Source organism: Gorilla gorilla, chromosome 1, assembly GCF_029281585.2.
Source record: "Gorilla gorilla gorilla isolate KB3781 chromosome 1, NHGRI_mGorGor1-v2.1_pri, whole genome shotgun sequence".
Classification (NCBI taxonomy): domain Eukaryota; kingdom Metazoa; phylum Chordata; class Mammalia; order Primates; family Hominidae; genus Gorilla; species Gorilla gorilla.
The window spans coordinates 208,759,706-208,776,725 of record NC_073224.2 but is presented as its reverse complement, the minus strand read 5'-3'; the positions used below and the strand labels follow the sequence as shown (position 1 = coordinate 208,776,725).

The 17,020-nt window shown below is 50.4% G+C and overlaps 1 protein-coding gene across 2 annotated transcripts in view; it reads right to left on the bottom strand.

The window, feature by feature from the left end:
* Window positions 1-8,332: 8,332 nt before the first annotated feature.
* NKAIN1 (sodium/potassium transporting ATPase interacting 1) overlaps window positions 8,333-17,020 on the bottom strand; it is a 58,262-nt gene continuing 49,574 nt past the window's right edge. The window contains exons 2-7 of one of the 2 annotated variants that reach the window (XM_004025336.5): window positions 16,672-16,809; window positions 13,859-13,939; window positions 12,429-12,626; window positions 11,150-11,210; window positions 10,457-10,538; window positions 8,333-10,309 (exon numbers count right to left, since the gene is read on the bottom strand). In XM_004025336.5, the coding sequence (XP_004025385.3) occupies window positions 10,300-10,309; window positions 10,457-10,538; window positions 11,150-11,210; window positions 12,429-12,626; window positions 13,859-13,939; window positions 16,672-16,809 (570 nt within the window). In that variant the 3' untranslated portion in view covers window positions 8,333-10,299. The remainder of the gene's footprint in view (window positions 10,310-10,456; window positions 10,539-11,149; window positions 11,211-12,428; window positions 12,627-13,858; window positions 13,940-16,671; window positions 16,810-17,020) is intronic. The other variant, XM_063700896.1, reaches the window with a different exon arrangement.

The window sequence follows — 17,020 nt, the reverse complement described above, 5'->3', positions numbered from 1 at the left end:
TATAAGCTGGTGGTAATAGAACTTACTTTCTTAGGATTGTTAGGAAGACTAACAAGAGCATTTACGTTGATTCTGTCCAGTAGGTAAGCTGTAAGAAAGAAATCTAGGGCCTTGTCTGTCCTGTTCACTGCTGTAGCCCAGTATCTAGGACAGTGCCTGGAACATAGTAGGTATTCATTAAGCATTTCTTTTTCTTTTTTTTTCTTTTCTTTTCTTTTTTTTTTTTTTTTTTTTTTTTGAGACAGAGTCTCACTCTCTTGCCCAGGCTGGAGTGCAGTGGCACGATCTTGGCTCACTGCAACCTCTGCCTGCCGGGTTCAAGTGATTCTCCTGCCTCAGCCTCCTGAATAGCTGGGACCACAGGCATGTGCAACCACAGCTGGTTAATTTCTAAATTTTTTGTAGACACAGTATCTTGCTATGTTGTCTAGACTGGCCTTGAACTTCTGGGCTCGAGCAATCCTCCCATTTTGGCCTCCAGAGTGCTGGGATTACAGGTGTGAGCCACTTCCCCAGGCCCCTTGTTTATTTATGGTGCGCATCCTCCCAGGAGACATCCTTACCAAGAGCAGGGATTACTGTCTGTTTAGTTCACTGCTTATTCGCAATTTCTGGCACATAGCAGGTGCTTAATAAACATTTGAAGGATGAATTCAGATGCATGGGCTCCAGGTTCCAATGAATTATAACCTGTTATGCAGGTAGAGCCCAGGAATCTGTATTTTATTTAAAAAATTTATACGTATATATGTTTATAAACTTTATTTTAGGAGACAGGATCTCACTATGTTGCCCAGGCTAGACTCAAACTCCTGGTCTCAAGGGATCCTCTTGTCTCAGCCTCCCAAGTAGCTAGGACTACAGGTGCACCCCACTGAGCCTAGTGGAATCTATATTTTATTTTATTATTATAAATTATTTTTGAGACAGAGTCTTGCTCTGTTGCCCAGGCTGGAGTGCAGTGGTGCGATCTCAGCTTACTGCAACCTCTGCCTCCCGGGTCCAAGCAATTATCATGCTTCAGCCTCCCCCGTAGCTGGGATTACATGTGTGGGCCACCACGCTTGGCTAATGTTTGTATTTTTAGTAGAGACGGGGTTTCGCCACATTGGCCAGGCTGGTCTCGAACTCCTGGCCTCGAGTGATCTGCCAACCTCAGCCTCCCAAAGTGTTGGGATTACAGGCATGAGACACCGTGCCTAGCTGTATCTGTATTTTAGAAAGGCATCCCAAGTATAGTGAAGGTTGAGAAGCTCTATCCCAGAATGTCAGCAGTAAAGCAGCCAGTGAATATCATGCAAGCAAAGTCCAGCCCTCTCATTTCACAGATGACATCACCAAGAGCAGCATGGGAGTAGTTCCCCAAGGTCACAGGTTGTTGACAGAGAAAGAACTAGTGCCAACAGTAGTGTCGGATACCCAACACAAGGATCCCTGGAGCTCCAGCTGGCCTGGGCCTGCTCAGTCTCATTCCAGGGCTGACTGAGGGGAACTGCTGAGTCACTGGAACTGAGGCCCAAGGCAGGGCGTGGCCTCCATCACCTGGTTAGGGGTGGGGCAGAGTGGGACTGCCCCCACCTCCTCTGGGTGACTGAGGCTGAGGCCGGAAGAGGGACAGGCAGAGAGCTCAGACTGCCTCCCCATTCGTGGGACCCCCTCCCTTCAAGTGAAACCACCTTTGCAAAGATTGTAACTGAGGAAATTATGACAGCGAAAGGGATCTGACCTAACCGACACCATCTTGCTTCTAACCTCCAAGCTGCCCTTGTTCATTCTTGGGTGTAGGCCAAAGCAACCTTGGGAAGGAATTCAGTTTATACTTTAACTTTGAAACAAAAATTATAATAGCCCTTTCCCGAAATAAACCCCCTTCTTTTTTTTTTTTCTGAGACTGAGTCTTGCTCTGCCGCCCAGGCTGGAGTGCACTGGCGCGATCTCAGCTCACTGCAAGCTCTGCCTCCCGGGTTCACGCCATTCTCCTGCCTCAGCCTCCCCAGTAGCTGGGACTACAGGTGCCTGCCACCACGTCCGGCTAAATTTTGTATTTTTTTAGTAGAGATGGGGTTTCACCATGTTAGTCAGGATGGTCTCGATCTCCTGACCTCATGATCCACCCACCTTGGCCTCCCAAAGTGCTGGGATTACAGGCGTGAGCCACTGCACCCAGCTGAAATAAACCCCCTTCTTGCCTGGGGACTAGTCTGCCTTCATAGGACTAAGAAATTATTGGCCGGGCACGGTGGCTCACGCCTGTAATCCCAGCACTTTGGGAGGCCGAGGCAGGCAGATCACGAGGTCAGGAGATCGAGACCATCCTGGCTAACACGGTGAAACCCCATCTCTACTAAAAATACAAAAAATTAGCTGGGCACGGTGGCGGGCGCCTGTAGTCCCAGCTACTCGGGAGGCTGAGGCAGGAGAATGGCATGAACCCGGAAGGCGGAGCTTGCAGTAAGCTAAGATCACACCACTGCACTCCAGCCTGGGTGACAGAGCAAGACTCCATCTCAGAAAAAAAAGAAAAAAAGAAACTACATGATTAGAAATTATGGTTTATTGGGAGGCCGAGGCGGGCAGATCACCTGAGGTCAGGAGTTCAAGACCAGCCTGGCCAACATGGTGAAACCCCATCTCTACTAAAAATACAAAAATTAGCTGGGTGTATGATGGTGGGCGCCTGTAATCCTAGCTACTCAGGAGGCTGAGGCAGGAGAATGGCTTGAACCTGGGAGGTGGAGGTTGCAGTGAGCCGAGATCCTGTTACTGCACTCCATCCCAGGTGACAGAGCAAAACTCAGTCTCAAAAAAAAAAAAAAATTACGGTTTAAGAACCATGCAGGCTCTGGCTGCAAGAGCCTGAACCTCCTCAAATTGCTCCTGGGAATAACATCACTGTTGTAAAACCTAAGATCAGTGCTTGAGATATTTTGCAGACCTTGCTGTTCCCAGCTGACGCCATCCAGACCCATAATCTGGCTCAACCAGTTCTTTGATCTCACCCTGAAACAGTAGACAGCATGAAAAACTCACTTCATAGGGGCCGGGTGCGGTGGCTCATGCCTATAATCCCAGCACTTTGGGAGGCCAAGGCAGGCGGATCATAACGTGAAACCCCGTCTCTACAATAATTACAAAAAAATTAGGTGGGCCTGGTGACACATGCCTGTAATCCCAGATACTAGGGAGGCTGAGGCAGGAGAATTTTGCTTGACCCTGGAAGGCGGAGGTTGCAGTGAGCTGAGATCGTGCCACTGCACTCCAGCCTGGGCAATAGAGTGAGACTCTGTCTCAAAAAAAAGAAAGAAAAACTCACCTCAACCTCATGGTTCCTGTTGGTTTTATCTCCAACCTGACCAATTAGCAGTCCCCACTTCCTGAGCCCCTACCCACTAAATTATCCTTAAAAACTCCCATCTCTGAATTTTCAGAGAGGCTTATTTGAGTAACAAAACTCCGTTCTCCTGTACAGCCAGCTCTGCATGAATTACTCTTTCTCTATTGCAATTCTCCTGTCTTGATAAATCGGCACTGTCTAGGCAGTGGGTAAGGAGAATTCATTGGGCGGTTACACCAGGACCCCAGTCTTTGACCAAACTAATCTAGTGGTGAAGTTAAACCAATGCTCAATTTCAGGAATTGGGTTATAGCCTTTGAAATGGCTAATCCATTTTTAAAAATTTTAAGATTGTCAGTAATAAATAAAATTAAGCTTAAATGTAATTCAGCTTTGAGAAAATATTCTTATTTTTATATTGTGAGACAGAGTCTTGCTCTGTTGCCCCAGCTGGAGTGCACTGGCGTGATCTCGGCTCACTGCAACCTCCACCTCCCGGATTCTGGTGAGTCTCCTGCCTTAGCCTCCCAAGGAGCTGGGACAACAGGTGCGTGCCACCACACCTGGCTAATTTTTGTATTTTCAGTAGAGATTGGGTTTCACCATGTTGGCCAGGCTGGCCTCAAATTCCTGACCTCAGGTGATCTGCCTGCCTTGGCCTCCCAAAGTGCTGGGAGAGGAATGAGCCATTGCACCGGCCAGCTTTGAGTAAATATTCTTTTTTTTTTTTGAGATGGAGTCTCACTCTGTCACCCAGGCTGGAGCGCAGTGGCATGATCTCGGCTTACTGCAAACTCTGCCTCCCGGGTTCAAGTGATTCTTCTGTCTCAGCCTCCTGGGTAACTGGGACTACAGGTGCCTGCCACCACACCCGGCTAATTTTTGTATTTTTAGTAGAGATGGGGTTTCACCATATTGCCCAGGCTGGTCTCAAAATCCTGACCTTGTGATCCACCTGCATAAGCCTCCCAAAGTGCTGGGATTACAGGCGTGAGCTGCCGCACCTGGCTTGAGAAAATATTCTTAAAGCCAGCTCTTGATATGAGGGAGCTGGCAGGCATAATTTGACAGGGTCTTGAAGACAGTGACATAGGTGGGTTTCAAAGCTGTTTGAATGCCTCTTCACTAGGGCCTAAGATTTCCCAAACCTGGATCACCTGGGGCACTGGTGAAAAGCACAGATTCCCATCAATGCTTAGGGGATGTTGGATTCAGTGTGTCTCAGAGTAATTGGGGCTCAGGAATCTGGATTTTAAGGGATTCTTAAATTCTGCAAGACTGGGCCAGGCGTGGTGGCTCATGCCTGCAATCCCAGCACTTTGGGAAGCCTAGGTGGGTGGATCGCCTGAAGTCAGGAGTTCAAGACCAGCCTGGCCAACATGGCGAAACCTCATCTCTACTAAAAATACAAAAATTAGCTGGGCGTGCTGGCGCATACCTGTAATCCCAACTACTCGGGAGGCTGAGGGAAGAGAATTGCTTGAACCCAGGAGGTGGAGGTTGTAGTGAGCTGAGATCACGCCATTGTACTCCAGCCTGGGTGTGACAGAGCGAGACTCCATCTCCAAAAAAGAAAAAAAAATTCTGTAAGATTGAAAATGACTGCCCTGGCCCTTTGGAATAATGAATCTTCTTAGAAAGGAATGAGGCCTTGGTGTCAGGACCTACTTCATCCCTAATCTGTTTAGAAGTTGCAAGACTCACATTCCAATGCACTGAAGAAAACATTATGTCCCTAAGTCCCAGTAGACTGTTGTGCTTGTCAAATGCACCATGGGTCAGTTCACATTTCATTGCTTCAAAGAATGCCATGGGCACCTTTATGACTCAGCAGTTATTGGAAGATGGTCAGCCCTACCTGGATTATTTTAATATGCAGAGGTTGTTGGAAGATGGCCTCAGGATGGCAGGAGCTGGGGGAACATCCACTGGACTGCCTGGGAGGACCAGCTCGACTGGTTCCAGAGTGGGGAATTTAATATTTGGATCCAGGTCTGCCTGACTCCTGCAGTTCATGCTGATTATTACCGTACTAGCTCTCCCAAGTTAATACCCAGAGTGCTCATCATCACACACATGAGACACATGCCTACATGCAGAAGTGAGACACGCTAGGCCTCTTGCAGACAGAACATTGCTTCCTGCTTTCCTCCTCTAGCCTAACCTTCCAGCCCTGCCCACTCTCTCTAAAGTATGGCTCTAATTGATTAGCTTGTGATGGAAATCCTTCAATAGTTCCCCATCGCTATCACTCAGGCTGATGCATTGATTCAACAATCAGGACTGCTGTAACCTAGATACAACTCTCTTTTTTTTGAGACTGGGTCTCTACCAACTGCAGTGGCTCATGCCTGTAATCTCAGCACATTGGGAGGCTGAGATGGGAGGATCACTTGAGGCCAGGAGTTCAGAACCAGCCTGGCCAACATGGCGAAACCCTGTCTCTACTAAAAATACAAAAATTAGCTGGGTGTGGTGGCACATGCCAGTAATCCCAGCTACATGGGAGGCTGAGGCACGAGAATTGCTTGAATCCGGGAGGCAGAGGTTGCAATGAGCCAAGATCAAGCTACTGCACTCCAGCCTGGGGTGACAGAGTGAGACTGTCTCAAAAATAAATAAATAAATAAGAGAGAGAGATGGGAGAGTTGGGGTCTTGCTCTGTCACCCAGGCTGGAGTGCGGTGGTATGATAAGAGCTCACTGCAGGCTTAAACTCCTGGGCTCAAGCTATCCTCCTGAGCACACACCTGTGGTCCCAGCTACTCAGGAGGCTGAAGGGGGAAGATCGCTTGAGCCTAGAAGGGCAAGGCTGCAGTGAGCCATGATTATGCTACTGCACTCCAGCCTGGGTGATAGAGCAAGACCCTGTCTCTCATCTCAAAAAAAAAAAAAAAAAAAGAAAGAAAAAAGAGAAAGAAAAACAGAAATAGGAAACGAATATAAACAAATATATTATCTACTGAAGCCTTCTCCAACCAATTCGTCTCCAACTATTCTTACCCGGCCACTATGTATTTTCCTACCTCCACCATTTTGCTCATGCTGTTGCCTCTGCTGGGGCACTCAGATCTCTCTCCTGAACTCCTATTAATGATTGCCTTTCACTCTACTCTGTGCCCTCAGCATTGACTGCCCGCTATCAGCAGAAGATCAGAAGCTCCTTGGAGGTTCTGTGTCTGTGGCTTATTTTCCTCTGGACCCCATGGTCAGGAGTGGTCCACAGGGGTTTGCATAACTGACCTGGGGCATCATTATTTAAGGACCTCTGATTCTTACCTGCCAGCTGCATCAAGACCTGTCACCATGGAAGAAAAAGAGGACGCTCCACAGGAATTATTGGGGGAGGAGTTCCAAGATTAAGTGAAAGAGGCCAGGTGTGGTGGCTTACTCCTGTAATCCCAGCATTTTAGGAGGCCAAGGCAGGTGGATCACTTGAAGTCAGGAGTTCGAGACTAGCCTGGCCAACGTGGCGAAACCCGATCTCCACTAAAAATACAGCACTCCAGCCTGGGCAACAGAACGAGACACCATCTCAAAAATAAATAAATAAGTAAATAAATAAAATAAAAATACAAACATTAGCCAGGTGTGATGGCAGGCACCTGTAATCCCAGCTACTCGGTAGGCAGAGGCAGGAGAATTGCTTGAACCCAGGAGGCGGAGGTTACAGTGAGCTGAGATTGCGCCACTGCACTTCAGCCTGGGAGACAGAGTGAGACTCTATCTCAAGGGGGGGGGGGGGAAGCAGGGGGTCAAAGAGTAAGTAGAATATGTTGCCATTTGTGTGAAAAACAAAAAAATGTGTAATTTTGTTTGTTTGTTTTTGAGACAGTCTTACTCTGTTTCCCAGGCTGTAGTGCAGTGGCACAATCTCAGCTCTCACTGCAACCTCAACTTCTTGGGCTCAAGCAATCCTCCTGACTCAGCCTCCTGAGCAGCTGGGACTAAAGGCATGTGCCACTCGATGCTCCGCTAATTTTTACATTTTTCTTTTTTTAAAGAAATGAGGTCTCCCTATGTTGCCCAAGGTGAGTCTGGAACTCCTGGGCTCAAGCAGTCCTCCTGCTTCTGCCTCCAAAAGTGCTGGGATTACAAGCATGAGCCATCATGCCTGACCAAAAATTGTATAATTTAAAAAAGGCCTATCCTTGGAAAGATATGAAAAAAGGGTATGAGTATATAATCCCACTGGGACCTTCTGACTTCTGTACCTTATATACATATTACCCGTTCACCCACATACCTGCCGACACACAAATTAAAACATTCTAAATACTGATTCTTGGGCTGTATCCCCAGAAAAGTATCCAGGATATCAAAGGTTGGATGCAGGAATCCGTGTCTAAAGCACTGTGTGTCACTTCATTCCACTCCCGGAACTGAATTCTCAGGAAGAGCCAAGATGCAAAGGATATTTGAAAGCATAAACTTAAAATGCATTTTATCAGGAAAAGAAGTAGGAAGATCTCTAAGGGATTATGAAGCCACATTTGGGAACCCACTGATTTTGCTTGACCTCTGCTTTTTTTTTTTTTTTTTTTGGATGAGTATAGAGAGGGAGAGTGAGTTGCCTAAAGCTACACACCCAGTCAGAGTTACAGGCCAGTGCCCCAGGATTTGTTTCTTTTTTATTGTTTTGAGACGGAGTCTCGCTCTATCACCCAGGCTGGGGTAGAGTGGCGCCATCTGAGCTCACTCCACCTCTGCATCCCAAGTTCAAGTGATTCTCCTTCCTCAGCCTCCCGACCCTGCCTAATTTTTGTATTTTTAGTAGAGACAGGGTTTCATCATGTTGGCCAGGCTGGTCTCAAACTCCTGACCTCGCGTGATCTGCCCACCTCAGCCTTCAAAAGTGTTGGGATTACAGGCATGAGCCACCGTGCCTGGCCACCCCAGGAATATTTGATAACATCAACATCAAATCATTCCTGCCTGCCCTCATGCAGGGACTTCTCACTTAGAAAGTTCTATAGACCCAAGGGGCAGGACAGGAAGATAGAGAAGAAAACACCATCTTTAATCAACCCGCCTGCACAGAAACCAGGAGAGCACTCCCCTCCTTGCAAGGTCCCAGTGAAAAGAGAACCTGGTCCCCTTGCAAAAATCGTCTTATAAAAACAAAAGGCTTCAAAGCACCAGTGGCTACACCCGTTGAGTAGAAAGGGGCTTGGGGGAGAGTTGGGGTGAGAGAGGTGAGGGCTGGAGGCAGGGCTGGCCCAGTGAAGGGCAGTAGCTTAGCCTGAGGGAGCTGCCCCCCTCTCAAGCTGTACCCACCAGCTGGGAGCTCCATGCCTGTGGGGGCCAGAGGAACTCCTGGGCCTGGCTGCTTGCAGTTGGGATGGTGGGGTGGGGTTGCCAGCCTCGCTCAGGATATTTTGGCCTTAGAGAGTAGGGAATGATAGATTGGAGGGTAGTGGGAGAGGAGCGGAATGGTCACCACAGACAGGCTCAGGTGTGCAAACCATCTGCACCATCTGGGTGCCCCCCAGTTCCTCCATGTCTCCTGCCCTCCTTTCTAACCCAGGGCCATGCCTCTTTCACAGATGAAATGCTGAGACCTGATCCTCTCTCTATGGACGCACCAGGCAGTGCGTGGGATGCAGCGTCCTCAGGAGTGTCTGAGGAGGGAGGTGGGGAAAGTGTTCTCACCTCTACTTGCCCCCAAGGAAGGGTGAGGGTGCTGGCAATCCCGACTCCCCCGACTACTCACACCCCCATCTGCCCCTTCAGAACTCCTTCTGGGCTTGTTAGAGGAGGCTTCTGGCCATTGGATTGGTTGTAAATGCTGGTGATCTGTAAACACTAGAGTCTGGGCAGCGCTGACCAGCATTGCTCCTCTCTGAAACCACAAGCCTTCCAACTGGTGAGGTGGATGGAGCCGTCAGGGGTGAGTGGAGTTGTGGAGGTGATGGGGATACAGTAGAAACAGCCTCAGGGACCTGGAAGGGGGTGGAGTGACTGAGTTGGGGCCCCACTTTCCTGGAGGAGAGAGCTTGAAAGATTTGCCAAGGGTGGACAGAGGCTGAGCGTAGGAAGGCTTCTCTGTGGGTGGGGCTGAATTTAGGGCTTCATCCATCCAGTTCCCAATAAGAGAACGAATAGGTATATTGCTTTAAGAGAGGCATTGGCAAGTGGTGGCGGTGGTGTGTGAATATGGTGGAGACCACATAGGTCCAAGATGGAGGGGGGCTTGGAAATGGAACTCAGAGAGCAGACACTGGGTTTTACAGTCAGAAACTGCAGAAAGTACACTGTGTTCAAGGCCCACTTCCACCAAAAATCTAGCTGTGTGGCCTCAAGCAAATCACATCTCTGGGCCTCAGTTTTAATGTACTGCAAAATGAGAATTTTAATCCCAGTCTAGCTCAGGGAATTGAGTTAAATGAGAAGTCTAAAAGAGTCCATTTGCTAAGGGATTAATTACTTGAGGTGCGGAAACCGAGGCTCAGAGAGGGCAAGGGCTTTGCTAGACGTCACAGTCAGCGATGGACCTGCGATTAGAACCCAGGAATCCTGCTCCTAGTTCACAGTAGCTTTCCCCAGAGCTGGTGAGTGAGTGTGGTGGGATGAGATGGGTCTGATGTCCTGCTGTTTTTGGACAGGGGGGCAGGATGCTGGGTGAAGAGTGAAAGGGAGAGGCTGGAGAAGAGAGGAAGGCCCCAGCTCACTCCAAGGCTGAGATTAAAAACAAACAAACAAAAAACCAAAAACCCGTGGTGCCCCTCCCCCGCCCCGCCCCACTCCTCCGAAGTCCGGGCTGCGAAGAGCCAAGCTCAAATCCAAGTCCAAGTCCAAGTCCACGTCCAAGTCCGCATCTCCAGCTGCAGACCCGGGGTTGGGCACAGGCTGCAGTGAGAGCGCGGGCCACCAGGGGGACGCGCCTGCGCGTTGGCCAGAGCTCGCGGCAGCTGCGGTCAGTCCAGCGGCCCAGGGCGAGGCGCCGGGGTGAGCGCGGGGCAGAGGCTACCCCGACCTGCAGGAAACAAAGGCAGGTTAGGGAGAGTGGATCCCAAAAGTATGGGGGCGGAGAGACCCGGTCGCCCTGCCCACTCCACCATCCCCTCCTTTTCGCAACCCCGACGCCCAGGCCTCCCCAAGCCAGCAGGGGGCCGTGACCCACGTGTACAGAGGCTGCAGCTGTAAATGCGACGTCTTCTGGGGCGCCTGGTATCCGTAGGAGTCAAAGCCGCCGATGAAGTCAACTGCGGAAGAGGGGCGGCGCATGTTAGGGATCGGCGGCGGGGGCGAGGAGAGGGAGACTGGGTCCTGAAGGGGAAGAATCTGAGGGCAGGACTCCCACCCTAGGAAGCGGAGCCAGAGAAGCCATGAGGAGGGGAGGGGCGAGGGTCAGACCCCGTGCAGGGCCTGGGGCGGGGCTTCGGCTGGACCCTGAGGGATGGGCCTCTGGGGGTCTGGAGGCGGCGAGGCCGGGCCAGTGGAGGGTCAGGCCCCAGTCCTTAAGGCTTGGGCCTGGGAGGCCGGGCAGTCCTGTGGGAGAGAAGGCTCTCGGGGGCGGGGCTAGAGCCTCTAAACGGGACAAGACCTCTGATAGGGGTGGGGCGAGATTGGGGAAAGGGGGTGCTGGGGCCGGGGAAAGGAGGTGCTGGGGCCAGGGACTGGGCACCTGGACGTCTGGACCCCAGCCTGGAACGGGCTGGTATGCAGAGCCTTCCATACCAGCCGCCTCTTCCCCTCGAAAGGGGCCCGTGGCCGACGCTGGGCTCCCTCCCGCCGGGGCCAGTCACAGGCCTCTGTCCAGGGTGCTGAAGGCGCAGGGCCAGATTCCCCACTTCCCCAGGGGCGCCTTACTCACAGCTGTCCTCCTCCTCCAGGAACACTTTGCTCACGTAGCAGGCGAACACGAAGCCGAACAGCTGGGAGTGGAGATGACACGTCAGGGAGGAAGGAGGAGTGGGAACCCTTCCTCCACCCCCTGCCGGGCCCTGTACGCCCTGACTGGCAAGGGAGGAGGCATGCCAGGATGAAGGCAAACCGTAACAACTTCCAGTTAAATGTTTTCACCTTAAAGTCAAACATACATGGTCTAACTCTTCTGAAAGTGTAACTTGAGACAAGTAATCATTTTACCTCTTTGAGCCTCAGTTTTCCCACTTGGACTTGGGCAATACCTTATGGCTTGTTAAGAAGAAAGAGGATTATGTGACTTTGTGGGTACAAAGTGCCTAGGACAGGGCTGGCCCTTCTAGAAACAGGAACTACTCCTATCTTGGAGTTTCTTTCTTTCTTTTTTTTTCTTCCCTTCCCTTCCCTTCCTTTCCTTCTTTCTTTCAGACAGGGTCTCACTCTGTCACCCAGGTTGTAGTGCAAGTGGTGCAATCATGGCTCACTTCAGCTTCAACCTCCTGGGCTCAAGTGATCCTCCTGCCTCAACCTCTCAAGTAGCTGGGTCCACAGGCATGAGGTATCATGCCCACTGGGGTCACTTTCTTATTCTCACAACTCTGAGGCTGGTATTGTCATTCTTTTTTGTGAATAAGGAAACAAGCTCCGAGAAGGCAGGTGACTTGTCCAAAGTCACATAGTGGGTGTATTGAGCACTTAAACCCAGGATTGATTCATAGTCTGATGCCTCATCCTACTCACTAAACCTGTTCACTCTCTGCACAGGGGCTGGGGCAGCGGTGAGGGAAGACGGTACAGGATATGGAAACAGATCCAGACAAAAGGACAGACAGGCGGAAGACCTAGGTTCATCCCCTCTTTTTTTTTTTTTTTTTTTTTTAATGGAGTTTCACTCTTGTTGCCCAGGCTAGAGTACAATGGTGCAATCTTGGCTCACCGCAACCTCCACCTCCTGGGTTCAAGCAATTCTCCTCCCTCAGCCTCCTGAGTAGCTGGGATTACAGGCATGTGCCACTATGCCTGGCTAATTTTGTATTTTTAGTAGAGACGGGGTTTCTCCATGTTGGTCAGTCTGGTCTTGAACTCCTGACCTCAGGTGATCCACCAGCCATGGCCTCCCAAAGTGCTGGGATTGCAGGCGTGAGCCACCGCGCCCAACCCATCCCCTCAACCAGAGCTAAAGAAAGGGATCGGGAAGTGTGTGTAGGGTGGGGGACAGAAGGACTTACTGCCAGGAAGATCTGCAGGGCGCTGCTGAGGGCTTCAATGTAGGGATAGTCAAGCAGGCAGCCAGTGACAGAGATGACATGGTGGTCCTCCAGAGCCAGGCGGGAGTTCAGAACAGGTGTCACCAGGCAGCCTGGCCCATTCTCCATCCACCAGGAGCGGTGCAGGGATGTGTTGAAGGTCATGATGAAGTCCCGGTCCTGGGGGCAAAGGGGCCTGGGATACTGAGTGTGAGGGAGAGGGAGTGGGGAGCTACTTCCCCAGCCCAGGAAGACTATATTGATCGGTGAAGGGATTCAGGGAGCCTGCACCTGCAAGTCCATATTTGACCAACAGGTGGCACTTAATGACCACATAGGCCTCACTCTTTTGTCACTGAGATAGGAAGGTGTTTGTGTGGACTCACAGGGGCCTCAGAATTTTCAGAGCTGGAAGGAACATTAACAGTTTCCCAGCCACAGGTGAAATCCTCAGTACCAGCCCCTTAACAGCCCATTCAGTATCTCCACTGCTCCCCCTGTGTGCGACCCTGGACGAACCTCTCCTTTGGGGCCTTGGTCTCCACATTTGTTAAATGGAGAAGGGGCTGGCCTAGATCAGAAGTTTTTACCCAGGGTGTGTACCCATGTGCCCATCCATGCAGTCACTCATTCAGCAGATAAATACTCACTGCCTGCCGACCAGGGGCCAAGCACTCAGATGTGTGACCTTATTTTATCCCCTCAGCAACCACATGAAGTTGCAGTTGCTATTACGTCCACTTACTAGATGAGGAAACTGGGGCTCAGAGAGGATCAGCCACTTGCCCAGGGTAATACAGCTAGAAGGTTTTAGAGCTGGGATTTGAATCTAGCAGGGTCAAACTACAAAGCCAATGCTCTTAAATTCACATATTTTGCCTCCTTTATATCTAAAAATAGAAGTTGTGTCTCTCTGGGCTTGCTCTTATTCAAGCGAAACAGTCCTACTTTCTTGGTCTGCTCAATCTTCCCTGAACAAATTCTAACTAGTCTCTTTCCCTTCTGAAAAATATTGATCAGAATTAACCCAAATCTTTGTGGTCTAAGCACTGCAAAGCGCATGGCATTTTCACCTCCCTTGCTCTGAATACTCTACCTCTATTAGCGGGGCCTAAGAGTAGCTTTCTGGGCTCCCACATACTGTTGGTTTTTACTGAGCTTGTGATCAACTGGGACCCCTGGCTCATCTTCACACGGACTGCTCTTCAGCCTTATCTGCTCCATCATTGTGTTTGAGGAAGCCAGAAATAAATTGTGTAGGTAGGAAATGGGGCACACAGATTATTTGGGCATGTAAGGAGAGAGAGACTTCTTCAAGACATGATGCTCTGGTCCTATACCACAGTACCCTTAGGGCAGGGGATGGGAATGGTCAGGCTCTGCCCTATGGCACTGCCAGGTCTGAGGCTTACCTGGGACAGCTGTCCAACCTCCAAGTAGAAGCAGATGATAAACGCATTCCAGCCAACCCAGAGCACCAGCCAGGCTGCATACTGGGGAAAGCAGAGGTGGGATCAGGGTGGGGCCTGGGGAGTGGGGGATGGGGAGTGTCAATGGAGACAGAGCTCAGGGATGAGGAGATCTGGGCAGGGGAAATTATGAGAATACCTCACCCAGAGAGCACAGTGTAGCTTACAAATCATTTACACACCCATCAGGCCTTACAACAGCCCTGCAAGGTCGGCACTGCCCTCTTTTAGAGAGAACTAACTTAAAGCTGAAAGGAAGTTTAAGGTTTCTAAGATCACACAGCTAGGAGGAGGTAGGGCTGCCACTCAAATCCAAGTTCTCTGATAGCTAATCCCATCCACTGTGCTAACAACATCCTCTAGACCAGCTGTCTCTAGAATACTGGAATCATTCAAGGATGTTTGTCAAAAATGCAGATTCTTGGGTCCTACCTCTAGACCTACTGATTCTGAATTTCTAGGGATGTTTAAAAGGGATTGCTTAAGCAATCCCTAGGAGATTGTGACTCAGATGACACTTTCAGAAACATGTTCCAGGTGGTAAGCCACTAGAGGGCGAGGACTCTGCCTGCCTGGCTCACCACTGCAATGCCAGTGCCTAGCACAGAATAGCTGGATGAACCCATTAAGACTATAGGAAATGGGCCAAGTGCAGTGGCTCATACCTGTAATCCCAGCACTTTGGGAGGCTGAGGTGGGCAGATCATTTGAGCTCAGGAGTTCAAGACCAGCCTGGGCAATATGGAGAAAACCCATATTAAAAAAAAAAAAAAAAAAAAAAGAGGCCAGGCGCAGTGTCCCTGCTTCCACGCTTGTAATCCCAGCACTTTGGGAGGCCAAGGTGGGCAGATCACCTGAGGTCGGGAGTTTGAGACCAGCCTGACCAACATGGAGAAACCCTGTCTCTATTAAAAATACAAAATTAGCCAGGCATGATGGCGCATGCCTGTAATCCCAGCTACTCGGAAGGCTGAGGCAGGAGAATCGCTTGAACCTGGGAGGTGGAGGTTGTGGTAAGCTGAGATCATGCCACTGGACTCCAGCCTGGGCAACAAGAGCGAAACTCTGTCTCAAAAAAAAAAAAGTCTTAATTCTTTTGTGTTTTTGTTTTTGTTTTTTGTTTTTTTTAGACAAGATTTAGGTCTGTCACCCAGGCTGGAGGGCAGTGGATGCTGGGAACTTTAGACCAAAAGAGACAGGAGGTTATCCTGCAGCCTTGTGCCTGAGTATGTGTGTGACATCTTCTCACATGGCTGTGGCTGGAGTCTGGGTATAAGGGAACCAGGGCAGGTGGAGGCAGGATCATGGATGGGGCCTGGAGAAAGGCTGGGGTGAGCAGACCAAACTGACACCCCAAGCATAGAACGGGAGTCCAGCCTGGGCCCTGGATGCCCTCACTCCATCACTTTCCTCCCTCCCTTCCTTGCTCTATAAATTGTACTTGAATGACACAGGTCAATGTGCCCCGCTCCAGCAATCTTTCCATCTGTCTGGAAGGAGAGGGCTGGGATGGGAGGGACTGGGAGCAGCAATGCTGGAGCAGCAATGCTAGGTCAGCACTGAGGCCCCTGGGCCCCTCAGTTTTCCCACATCCCGAATGTGGCCACCTCTGGGGAGAACAGCATTCCACCCACGGTAGTGAGCTGGAGAGGAGATTAGGGTCTATTTGAGATCTGGATGCTTCTATCCAAGTCCTGTGCCTGCAATTCTAGTGGCTGTCACCTGGCAGACAGTGTTGTTGACAGTGGTGTCTGGGGCTTTCCTGAGAACTGGAGAGAAGTGTTCTCTTATGTTGGATGAGAGAGAGCCTTGTTAGGGTCCTGTTCACCTGGCTTCTGGGAGCTGAGCCTGTGGAGGTGGGGAGAGAAGTCCTAGAATGAGTGTGTGTGGGCTCTGGAGGCAGCATGACATTGCATGTCATTGTGATTGTAGGTGTCAAGCATGTATGTAGTAAATCTAGTGAAAAGCCTTTTCCCTCAAGAGAGCCATGTGAAGAGGTCACTGAGGAACAGCAGGGAATATGGGTGAATCTAGCTGAAAGCAGGAGTTTGACAGAGACCATCAGGGACCAGGAGTTGGGAAGAGGCTGTCGGGGAGGAGGAGAGAGACCCAGACTCCTGGGGCTGGAGTGCAGGGAGGCACTGACCTCAAAGCCACACTAGCTGCTCCAGAACACATCCTTGATGTACATTGGGCAAGAGAGACAAATGCCAAGCCTTCCTGAAGCTTCTTGAGAAACTAAATAAGATGAAGCCCATCCCTCCTGTGTCCTTGCACCCACCCCTTCCTGAGGCCATGTGGTGCCAGCAGGAGCCTTTACTGTTGATCTGATGTTCTAATCCCGCCTTGCTTTCATTAGCTGTGTGACCTTAGGAAGACTCGCAACCTTTCTGAGCTTCAGTTTCCTCATCTGGAAAATGGAGCTGTTAAGATCTACCTCAAAGGGCTATTGTAGACATGAGATGAAGCATGTGAAATTTAGCAGTGTGCCTGGCACATGCCAGGCACTCACTACATGATCCATTTTGTTTATATTTGGATTATTTCCCTAAAAAATTCTTCAGGAAAAAAAACCCCTTGTCTCCTCTGAGCAAAAAAGCACTGGGCTGTGCACATTCACCCCATCTTGTTTTGGGTGGAGCCAAGACCAGTGCCCCAGTGTTGGGGGGCAGTTCTGGTTTTGAGGAGCAGGGAGGGGTGGAGTGGGCAGAGGTGAGGAGAGGAGTTGGCTTGGGAAGGGGCTAGGTGAGCCGTACCAGGATGAGGTACCGGGAGCGGTACTGCACGGTGCCAAAGATGCCCAGGATGACCGCCATGATGTGCAGGAAGTTGGCTAGGATGGGAGCCCACTGGTAGCCCAGGAAGTCAAAGATCTGCCGCTCCAGCGCAGCCACCTGTGGAAGAGACAGGCTGAGGCCACTGTCACCCCCCTAAAAGGGAAGTACAGGGATTCTTGCTTGACCTTGGGGAGCAGGTGGCACCAGTTACCATGGTGATGAGGCATAAGTCTCAGAACAATCCAGTCCTTCACTACCAAAGGGATGCTGGGGGGTCCTTAAGCCTGATCATCACTTTGGGGTGGGCTGAAAGGTGATAGGAGTGAGG